Raw genomic sequence first — 12,488 nt, 5'->3', positions numbered from 1 at the left:
TTCAAATTGAAGATCTCAAATTTTCAAATTTTTATTATAATAAAAGAGAAAGAGAAGAGAATTTTTAATAAGTTCAAAGAAATGGAATCTAGTCGAAGCATATTCATTCAAGGATAATAAGAATCTCGTCTAGTTTCCATGACACCTTCTATAAATGGAATCTCGTGTTAATCGCATCGATATCAAAGAAGCGATTTTCGCGATGGCGTGTCAGAGACCAGGCTTTCGTTCGCGGCGTTAAGCCACGGAGCAATTAACGAGCCGGCTGCTCCGTTGATTATAAACGAGTTTGATTAAGCTATCGCGAAAGCAGTTTGACTGCTTCCGTTCGATAATATAGTTCGAGTTATCAATAACCGCGTTTACTTCGATAGCTTCGATCGATAGTTTCTTAGATAAGGTTACAAGTTAAGTTTTGATATACGAAAATCAAGTTAAATATTAAGGAAACAGTTTCTCTTCATTAAAAAGAGAGACAATTTTACATTAGAAATGTGAATGTACTGTAACAAGATATAATACAATGTAAAGTGTTGTTTTTAGAGAAATAAAAAAAAAAAAAACATGAAAGAGAATAAGAAAAAAATAAGAAACAAAAAGTGAGACATATTAATTAATCGATCGCATTGAAAATTAAACATTAGTATCGAAAATGGCGATGGTTGGTATCATCGTTAATTAGTTATTCGTTATCGTTATAACGTTTCACGTTTAATCTTAATTGCTATTTATTTATGTATAAAGCCGGTCGTTATTGCCAATTTCAATCTCATCATTTGAGAAGGTTGTCGAGTATTGTATGATCGAAGTTTGATGTGTGTTTGTAGATGGTAAATATCACATGCTTCCGAGCGGCGAACTGATGATAATCAATATTACCCGGACGGATGCACAGATGACTTACCGCTGCAGAACGCATCATCGATTGACCCAAGAAACGGTCGTCAGTAGTAATGCTGGTCGGCCTCAATTGACTGGTGAGTAAATATAGATTTCTTTTCTTCTTATCGTTTTTCTATTTCTTGAAATTTAATACTCGAATATAGAAACATCTCAAAAACGAATTTATTCCAGAAAGTTATGCCAATTTTATGATTCGTGAAAAAAGCTCAACTTCCTTATATATATACATGTACACACATATATATAATATTTATATAATATACATATATATATATATTGTTTTCCTTATGTCAACGATCAAAAGTAAATTGATATACATACATACGTTTTATCTGAGAGAGATAAAACACAAAAATATTGCTTTTAAAATAAATAAGTAAATAACTACGATAAAGGAAACCGAATTTTTAAGATAAGTTTGAGTAGTATCCTTTGGGATTAAAGAATTCGTTCATATCTTTAAAATTTTATCTATGTAAGGATGTTAAAACTCTTTCTCTCGCACTTTGCGAAATCATTCTTAATAACGAGCACGTTTCTCAGCCACGAAGTATAAGTTCATTGTTCGTGATAACCGGAGCATTACTGTAATTCATTGTAGCACTTATTACGAATTCGCAAGTTAAAGTGAGCGTACCGCGGTCTAGGCTATGCTCCGACTGTTATAATTACGAAATGCTGAATATTACCGTCGGCTTAAGCTCGCGGTTCATTACTAACGGGTACTCTCTTTCTGTTTATTTAATGATTACTTTTACCATTTATTTTGCGGGTTACTAAATAGGCTTGGATTATTCTTCGTTCTCTTTCATTTTTTTACTTCTTACAAAATATTTTTTTATTTCGTTATATAGATAAATATCTTCACACACATCTACATATATTATTTTATGTTATATAAATTATATTTTACATATATATATGTGTGTATGTGTGTGTGTGTAATAAATATATTTACGATTTTTTATGACATTGATAAAGCAAGCGCGATTTAGTTCAAGTCCGTCTAGAATTTTCTATATTCATATAATAGAATTCTTGCTTTATGAGAACTCGGCTATTCGATGGTGTGCCATGCAAGTATCAAAGTGTTCGTACATATACATATCTTTCAAATATCGCGAAACACGCATGAAGGGAGAAAACCATTCGTGTTCCTTTATCAGCAACGTTCTTATCGAAGAAAAGAGGAACGCTGTAGTACTTCGTTCGTGAACGAAGTTCAATTTAAAAGGAAGAGTTTGAAACGAATAACAGCTTTCAAAATCGAAGACCGTTCCGGAGGAAACATTTCTTCTATTTCTTTCTTTTCTTTGATTTTTTTCTCTCTTTTCTCTTTCTTTCTTTCTATCTTTTTCTTTTTCCCCCTTTTTTTTTCTCTTTTCATTTTCCAGCGACGTTAGCTCGCTAGCTAGTTCGTTTATGAAATTTCCTATCGGGGAGGAAAATGAAAATGAGAATGACAATGAAAATTAAAACAAAAATGGATAAAAAAGAAGAAGAAGAAAAAAATATATATATATAGAATAAAAAAATAATAAAAAAATAAAGAAAAAAATAGACGTGGGAACCCTACGGCTTCTCCAACATCGAATTTCGTTGAAGCCGTCGGCTGAATGCGTATCGATGGCCCGGCCAATTTCAATTAAACGTTTACTTTGCCCGACAGTTCATTCGTTCGATAGTCTGCCAATTATGAGTGAGTTTTGTACATACAGTACGATCGTTGGGAATCAAGGGAGAAACGTTTCGCCGTAGGCGCCTTGTTCTCGTCATAGTACCCATTGTCTCGGTTCTCAATCGTCAGGGAGATCGAGAATCGATTTGTGAACGTGTATCATTGAAATTTCCCTTTCCTTTTATCCATCTCACTTCAACAGTTTTTGTTATACTTGACGAATATCTTTGTCAATTATTTGCCCATCAATGCTCTCGTCAATTACTATTTTTCATCATACCCAGTTAGTTACTCTCCTAATTAATATCATTGAACGGATAATGATATTTAATGAAGTTTTTCTCATATTTTAAAGGACGACGATTTATAACAAGTATTTACAAGAAGAAACCGTAGATGATAAAAAAGAAAATAGAGATCTTTTCAAAGTAGAAATCCTGCTGCATACGTACTGTACATACGTCTACGTACGTTCTTTTATGTATTTTTCGATATAAAAAGCACGAAGATCAACAAGAAGAGAGAAAGAGAGATAGAGAGAGATAGAGAGAGAGAGAGAGAGAGAGAGAGAAAAGAGCGTGAAAAATAAAAGCTTCTGGGGTAAGCTTTCTCTGTTACATCGTGATCTTACATGGCGTTACAAAGTTCCACTTGGCATACGTTTTCTACATTCTTGTCTCTCTCTCTCTCTCTCTCTCTCTCTCTTTTTCTGCTATTTTTTGTCAAACTGCATTCGCAGCAACTACTACAGAGGGTGGAAAAGCTAGAGTATCATGACGTCGTCGTTTCGATGTCGTGTGCGAGAAGCAAATATCGGTTCCGTTATTGTGCTAACGCGATGCTTCACATACCTACTATGAATTCAACGATGAATTCCTCCTGTATGATTCTTTTGTTGGCCAGTGTTACCATGTGATTCAATATTACTTGATTTGAACTGCGTTAAATAACGCTCGATCGTTAGCAATTTCTTTTTTTCTCTTTTTCTTTTTTTCTCTTCATTTTTTTATTTTTTTTTTGTTTTTGAGGCGGCAGGAGGAGGAAGAAAAAAAAGAGAAGAAAAAAAAAAGAGAAGAAAGCAATCAAAAAAGAAAAAAAAAAGAAAAAGAAAAAAAGAAAAATAGGTCAGAGGTGAGTAGGTGGTGGTAGGCTGTGCAGGGAGGATATCGTGGGAGAACGATTTTATTGAAATACTATGGAATGTCTAGTTTCATAAAAAGAAATGAAATGAAAAAGGAAAGGAAGCCGGCTAGTACGGGGAAAAAATGTCAACGACTTTGTAGAAATATTCAGTTTAACGCCATGAGAACGACGAATACGGAACGAGACTCGTAAAAGCTCACTAGCGACTGTTTATTCTCGTTGTATATAAACATGAAATTCCAATTAAAATGGAAAACGTGATGGAAAGTCACGCGTTGAGAGAGAGAGAGAGAGAGAGAGAGAGAGAGAGAGAGAAGGAGAGAGAGAGAGAGAGAGAGAGAACACACGAGTTTCGACCTTCCGAAACGAAAGATTTTGCTATATTGCAGCATTCTAAAACGTAATTATTCGTCACGATATTCGTATAAAATAACAGTGAAATGGTAGTAAAATAATTATAAACATTGTTATTTTTAATTTCTACGTGGAAAAAAGATCACGCGTTACTTAATTATTGTATTTTCTTTAAAAAATATCGCTTTTTATTATTTCTTATTATTGCTATTAATATTATTATTACTATTATTATTATTATTATTATTATTATTAATATTATTCTTACTATAATTATGTTAGTTTAAGTAACTATAGTATTTCATGAACTGATAGTCTCTGATATAGATTGGGGTATTATCAAGTCCATTCAGACATTACTATTATGTGTGTATATTATTGATTTAAGAATTTCCGTTTGTTTTTAAAATTATTACCTTTCCGTATTCTGATATGTACATCGCGTGTTGTAAATCGAGTTGAATTAGATGGTTTGCAAACGAATGTGGGATGATTCCAATGATCGAGATAATGAATGATATTATTATTTCTTTCCATTGGCATATTCTTTGAATTTTTATTTGCATTCGTATTATTATATTTTTCTCTTTTTTCTATCTCTCTACCTCTCTCTCTCTCTCTCTCTCTCTCTCTCTCTCTCATATTTTTGTTAATATATTGTATCATTTGGTATCGATATATCTACAAGAGGAGTAATTATTTCACATTTTATTTCACAGCACGATATCTGGTCTTTTATGCGATATCGTTTTCTTTTTTTCTTCCCTGTATATACGATATCATCCCGGTATAGTTTGTAGTTTTTATTTTTAATTATTATCCGTGGTTTATACTTGTAGTACGTTGGGTCGTCCGGATTTAAGTCGTATTTTTGCGCTACTTGCGCCCGGTGAATTATTTTTCCCCCGCTGTATTATTATTTCTGTTTATATAATCCGTTGCTACTATTAGTTTAGACTCTGTTATTATATGGTCCATTGTTTCTTGTATTTGATGACATTTAATGCATGTATCTAATTTCTTTTCGTTCTACCTTTTATCATTATATATTTTTTATAATTTCTTCCTCTTTCTCTCTCTCTCTCTCTTTTTTCTTTTGTAGCAATTACCTGACCCTTTATAAGACCATAACGTTTTCAGGAATATTTCATTCTTTAGAACGAATTATTATGTTAGTAATTTTATTGATGTTATTGTCTTTGACATTTTTATAATATTTACAATGTTTCCTACCTATACTCTTTCTTGATCGTGCTATTTTCTTCCATTGAATTATGTTCTATATTTTCTGTGAAACTTGTGCAAAATGTACCACTAAGATAGATTTAGTGGTGTGTAAGCTTTTATCGGCTTACATCGATAATACTATTATGCTGCGTGTAATTGTGCGTTATTTTCTTTAAAATATTTCGTTAACACGCCTATTGTGTTGTGTGTAGACCTTTTAAATCTATCAAATCACTTCCATTTTTTATTTACTTTCTGTTGATTTATTATTCATTCCATACACGAATCAGAATGTAATTGCTTATTTCCCGTTAATTTGGGATCTATTAAGATCTTTTATTTTTTCCAGGTCTGTATTAGTTCATTATACTATTCCAATAATATACGATAGAATTGGTAATTGGTATTGCAAAAGTATCGATCGCTTTAAGTATGTCACGCAAATTTAATTTGATTTTAGTTACGGAGCTTAACCTGGTTCCATATTCGTTTTTTAACATATATTTTATTTTTATATATCTTCCTTTTTGTTTCTTCTTTTTATTTCGTTTTTTCTTTTTTTTTCTTTTACTCTTACGTTTTATTCGATGTCGAAATATTTATATGTTTCTTGTTGGTATAATATTTAAAGGATTTCGTGGTTAAATATTTTATCAATATCTCTCTTTCTTTCTAGATTTCATTATTTATATACAATATAATTATTTGCAATGTAATAGCATACATTTCCATTTTCATTATCAATTTGTGGTACTTTCTATAATTTTTAACAGCTGTTTATCATCATCATCATCATTATTATTATTATTATCATCATTATCATTATCATTATCACTATTATTATTATTATTATTATTGTTATTATTATTATTATTATTATTATTATTATTATTATTATTATTATTATTATTATTATTATTATTATTATTATTATTATTATTATTATTATTATTATTATTATTGAAAATATAATACAGACTTAACGTCATATATGCTTATAAATGGGCGTCAAAGCGCTTTTCGAAAGATTTAATGATCCTCTGGAAGAGGATCAGCGGATCAAAAGGGAGCTTCGTTTAAATTACATCGTTAATTACTAATCGAGAGTCGGCTGGTGCGATACGAGACCTGATTGCGAGCATAGCTTTTGAGAAATGTTTGAAAAGGAAACAAAAGTGAAAGAGAACAAGAGAGATAGCGATATACAGAAAGAGAAAGAAAGACAGAGACAGAGACAGAGACAGAGACAGAGAGAGAGTTGAAGAAAGAGTGAATAAGTGAGAAAGAGGTAATACATTTCAGAGAATATTTCAAGGTAGTCGAAGATAGTGGTAAAAAGAAGGGAGAAAAGTGGGAAAGAAGAACACGAAAAGAAGGTAGAGATGGAGAATAAGAAGAATAAGAAGAAGGGTAGGAAGGGAGGAAGAAGGCCCTTCACTTGAGTCGAGCTAACTAATGATGCTTCTCTTCACATGCCATAGTTACACTCGAGGCTTACGCGAAGCCTCAAACGTGCTTGCAACTACTGTAGTAAGAAACTAACAGCAGACTTTGCTCTCTCTCTTTCTCTCTCTCTCTCTCTCTCTTTCTTTCTCTTTCTCTTTCTCTCTTCATCTTCGTTATCTCAACCTTTAGTTTCCCTATTAATTCACGACGAGGCTAGTGTCATATTTCAAGGGAACATCCGTGGCTTACTTTTCTTTTAATCTTTTTCTTTCTTTCTTTTTTTTCCTTTTTTTTTAAATTAATTCCTTGTTCGTTCGTTTTTTTTTGGTCTCTTTATTCGCTTTTCGTTTTATTTTTATTTTTGTTTTCTGTCTCTTCTTCTCCTCCTTCTATTTTTTTTTCTTATTTTCCTTTTTCCCTTTCTTTTTCGTTTCTTTTTGCATTTTGCGGGGATCTGATCCATACTCCACTTTTCGATCGGAACAACGTCACGCACCAGTTGATAAGCCGGAACAGCTGCCGCGGAATAATTAATATCGAGAAGCTTAGTTCGAGATCCTTGGGCACGCTTTAACCGACGTTACCAATGCTGCCTGGTAATCGTACGGTTAAGGTAAACGGAAGCTGTGCGAGGGTTAAATCGTGGCTTAGCCGGAAATTAGGATCCAAGAGGGTACTTGATTCTAATGAAGAAAAATATCTTCTCAAATGATCGATCGATCGATTGAATAAAAAGAAAAGATTATATTAAAATCACTTTTTTCTTTAATTCACCGAAATGAACACATTCGTGCTTTTTTCTTTTGTAACGGACGAATCTATTTCGTTGGAATATTTTTTTTCGAATCGATATCGTTTAACGATCTAAAAAGATTTTAAAAAATCACATTGCTGTTATTTGTTCGCATCGTAGGATATGTGTTTCCCGTTGAAATATTTTTCGGATTTATAAAGTTCCTTTTGAAATTCTTTTAAATCGATAGAAATGTTATGTTCAATTGTCTAAATTTATCATTCGTTCGTGCAGTCACTGTTTCGTAACCAACACCATCATCATCACCATTACCACCATCATACATTTATCATCACCATCACCAACATCGGTGGCTGGGAAAACGGAGATAGAAATTTATGCTAAGTACACTTACGTACTTAATAACTTAATAATGAAGTTCACGAGAAAGGAATTTGATCGTTTGCATGTTCTACGACAGCTACTATCTCTCTTTCTCTTTCTCTTTCTCTTGGTCTCTTATTCGCTCGGTCTGTCGTTTACTAAATTAAGCGAAATCTTGATCTATAGCAGTTTTCAAGAATAACTAGCTAACTTCCCAAGTATCTTATATTATCCGTTTCGTAAATCCAAACTTAATTGAAACGTGATATTAATTTTATCAACGGATAAATTTCTTGCGTTCTTTGATGTTCGATTTTTTAATATTCATAATGAGAACGTCGATGGCTGGTTGAAGAATGATTCGTTGAGAGAGAGAATGGTATAAGAGTTGCATCTCGTTTTAACGAATGAAAAATAATTCGTCAACTTTCATAACTTTTGTTAGGAACTTGTTCGAGAGAATAAAAATAACGTGGACAAGTCTTTTTGGATAAATCACAATGTCAATGAAAACGAGGTACGGGTAAAGTATTTTTCGTTCTAGAGTATTCCTATGTACAGAAATACCTACACTATACGTTCTTGAGAAGACCGGTGAAATAACTTCGTTACGTTACTACCCAGTGCAATGAAAAAGTTAGAGAGGTACGTGCATACATGGACAACAATGGAATATAATAATAGAGAAAAATGTGATTCGAGAAAAATCAGGGAAAATCGTGGAAAAGAGCGAATTAAATTTTCCTAACTCTTGCGCGTTCGCTCGTTCAACTTTTCGGAACTAACTTTCGAATTTACACGCGTGTTTCATTTCATTCTGTTCTTTTCTTTTATTTATTTATTTTTTTTATTTCTTTCTGTTTTTTTTTTTTAATTTGTTTTCTTCTATCATTTTTTTTTGTTTTTCAATATTTCGTTTTTATTTGTTCGTCGTTGGTTCTTTTTAAGTCTGTCGTTTTACGTTCTTTCGAATTCATTGATAATATTTAACAAATTTTACAAAGACCTTTAATCGAACGTTTTTCATGAATTATATATAATTAATTCATTATTGTTTATATCTTTCGTATAAAGTGACGAAGATTTTTATATAGAAAATTTCGTACTTATTATTCACGAATTTAATCTGTGGTATTAATGTTCTGTTAAACAACATATTTCCCAACAATCGCAGAGAATCGTCGTTCATAAAATTATCGACTATGTTGAATATTTATAGATAAATTAGTAGGATTATATGCAACACGCGACAAAAATATGTATATTCGGCTATCTTTCTTTCTTTTTTCTTTTTTTTATTTTTGATTGATATTTTTCTTGAGATTTGCTAATTTTTTGACATTTCTTGTTTTCGTTTCTCTTTCTTTCTTTGTTCTTAAACCTACGGTAATACGCTTGCACATCGGTATTTTTATTAGAAAGAAATTTACAGTCGGTAGCTTAATATTCCGTTTTTATCAAAATTTCATATTTCATCGAACCAACAGGGAAAAGATAAATGTTCAGTATAAGAGATAGATAGAGAAAGAGAGAGAAAGAAAGATAGAGAGAGAGAGAGAGAGAAAGTATTCGCGTGTCATTTCGCACGAACGAGCACGCGTTTAATGCGAGCTCATTCGGCCGAACGTTAATTAAGTTTGCTTTAGAGATATGTACTTACTCGTAAAAGAAAAACAAAAAAAAAAAAAGAAAAAGAAAAAGTAGAAAAAGAAAGGAGAAAAGAAAATTATCCACATTATACCTCATCTTCTCGTTTAAAAGATAACAAATGGTCGGTTCTCAAAAAATCGATCGAACGATCTATGTATATTTTAAGTAAATTTTCTGCTCGAATGTCTATCTCCCTTTTTTCTCTCTATTTTTTTTTTCTTTTCTTATCCTTTTTCCTTTTTTCTTCTTCGATCGAGACAAGAAAATTATCGCTATCACCTTTCCCTTCAAGAATTCCACCAAGTGAAAATGTCATTAACGCGATTCAACATTTACGGTGAACGGGACTCACATAATTCCCCATTAAACGTTCAGGATCGATGCTCCTGCTCCATTGAAATCTGCTTTCTATCTCTTTCTATCTTCCTCTCCACCCCTTTCTCACTCTCTCTTTTTTTTTTCTTTTCTTTTTCTTTCTCTATCTTTCTTCTTTTCTTTTCTTTTCTTTCTTTTCTTTCTTCAGTCCATCCAGCTTTTCTTCCAGCGTGCTGGCTCCTTCCTTTCATCGGTGAGAGATCCTTTGTCCCCCTTTTTTTTTTTTCCTCCTTTTTCATTCCCGAGCTATTTATGACACGCCGTGGAAAACATTTCCCGTATATCACGGAACAAACTTACATGAACTCGTCCTAAGGGAAGGAAGGAAGCTTGGCTCGGTTCAAAGAGTGAGAGAAAGATAGATAGAAAGAAAGAAAGAAAGAAAGAAAGAAAGAAAGAAGGTAAGAAGAAGAAGAAGAAGAAGAAGAAGAAGAAGACGCCGAGAAATCCTCGTGTCTGCTGTATTAAAGAATATCCTCCGAAGGATCTTCGAGGATATTTCCTATCTCTTTTTACTTCTCTTTTAAATCTCTAGTGACATTATCGCTATCAATTCTTTTTTTTCCCCTTATCTTCCTCTTTCCCTATTTTTTTTGTTGTTTTTTTTTTTCATCATCTTTTCTTATCGCACCTTTAATTATCTTTTAACCTGTTAATTGTTAACTGTGTTTGACGAGTACGACTCGTCGTGTGTAAAAAAAAGAAAGTTTTCTTTCGCGATTTCCATATTGGAAAATTTTTCCTTGGGAACTGAATAACAATATTCCTGAATTGAAGATATTTTAGAATATCTTCGAACGACGATGAAATAAGTAATATTCGTTAGACGGTTTACGGACAAGTTGTTTGTGATTGTTTTATTGAATTTTTTCATTCTTTTTTCTTGTTTGCTTTCCCTTTTTGTTTGTTTGTTTGTTTTTTTTTCCTTTTATTTCATTGTTCTAAAATATTCTAAAATGTCTCAAGTCCACGAGTATTTGTTAGTCTTTCATTAAAATTTTAAGTCAGATAACAAAAGGTAATTTCTTTCTTTCTTTTCTTTCTTTCTTTTTTTTTCTGTATGACAAGTAAATATAGTCGTCGTTATATACAAAAAAAAAAGAAAGAAAATTGCTACTTCTTCGTAACGAGTATACTCGTCATTATAGAAAAAGAATTGTCATTTCTTCATAACGAGTATATACTTAAATAAATTTCACATAAATACATTTGTCAATAATATCAATGAGTTTGACTGATAAAATTATTGTCTTTTCAAAAATATCCATTATCATTTCGTAATAATTTAATTCTATTCTACAACTACTCCATATTTCGACTATTTTTGTCATAATCTTAATTTTTGCGATCTAGATACACATTTTTATAATAGAATTACACAAGATTAATATTATCTTTATTTATACTTATATATGTATGATATTATTGATATGAATACATATGGAAAAATAACATAAATGATATGTGTATATATATATATATACATACATACATACATACATATATAAAATAATATGTATGTATATATGTGTAGGTGCATATGTATTATATACATATCTATATATATATACACACACACACACACATCATATACATATATGTTATTTGTATTTTTCTTATTATTCAGTTAAAGTTAGAAATATCGACGATTTTTCATACAATTTTTACGTCGAGGAAAAATATTGTACATTTGTCCAACGAGCCGCAATAAATCATTTCTTCATAACGTTAATAAAAGAGTTTTGGTGGGTTCGCCTAGAAATCGAATCGATCTTTAATGCGTCGACTGTTGGAGGACGGGCAAAGCAATATTTCTTCTCTTTTCTCTCGTGTCTGTAGCACGGTAGCTCTCAAACTTTCGTCCGAGTCCAATTACTTCTTCTTTATTCCACCGTTCTACCTACTTGTATGGAATAAATTTTCCGTATATCAAGGGAACAAACTTACATAAACTCATCGCGAAAGGAAAGCGAGCATGCGAGGTAGAGGGAAAGAAAGAGAGAGAGAAAGAGAGAGAGAGAGAGAGAGAGAGATATCTTCTTTCTTCTTACCTCAAGAAGGTTGATGTTAAAATAAGAACGAAGACGGTTTTTAGTTTAGTTCTGCAAATTTACGCAAGTCTATCTAATCTTTTCAAGATGCTACTGTACGATAGTAATTTATTTATTTTTTTCTTTTTCAAAGAAATTTTCTGAAATGAATTTTTATAACTTATGGTTAATAGCAATCTTTGTAAAAGTTCTTTTTTCTCTTCTTTTCTTTCCTTTTTTTTTTATTTATTTGTTTATTTACATACATCGTATAGATAAGAAAAGCTTGATAAACCTTATTGCATTTTCTTCTTTTTTGAAGTTGAATTTTTATAACTTATCGTCAATACTAACCTTTGTAGAAGTTTGTTTTTTTTTTATTTTCTTTTCTTTTCTTTTTTTTTTTGGTTTACTTGTTTATTTACGTATACTTTCAGATAAGAAAAGCTTGATGCATCTTATGGCATATTTATTTTTCTCTTTCCCAAAGTCGAATTTTTACAACTTATTGTCAATAGCTTTGCAAAAGTTTGTTTTTCTCTTCTTTTGTTTCCCTTTCTTTTTA

At 31.5% G+C, this 12,488-nt stretch overlaps 1 protein-coding gene across 7 annotated transcripts in view; it reads left to right on the top strand.

Annotated features, from left to right (window-relative positions):
- The window catches only part of LOC127064489 (cell adhesion molecule Dscam2-like), a 123,567-nt gene that overhangs the window by 51,109 nt on the left and 59,970 nt on the right, over positions 1-12,488 (top strand). For all 7 annotated transcript variants that reach the window (XM_050995608.1, XM_050995610.1, XM_050995605.1 and 4 more), the window contains one exon: positions 828-977. In XM_050995608.1, the coding sequence (XP_050851565.1) occupies positions 828-977 (150 nt within the window). The remainder of the gene's footprint in view (positions 1-827; positions 978-12,488) is intronic.

This window comes from Vespula vulgaris, chromosome 6, assembly GCF_905475345.1.
Source record: "Vespula vulgaris chromosome 6, iyVesVulg1.1, whole genome shotgun sequence".
NCBI lineage: Eukaryota > Metazoa > Arthropoda > Insecta > Hymenoptera > Vespidae > Vespula > Vespula vulgaris.
This window is presented reverse-complemented; position numbering and strand designations above follow the sequence as displayed.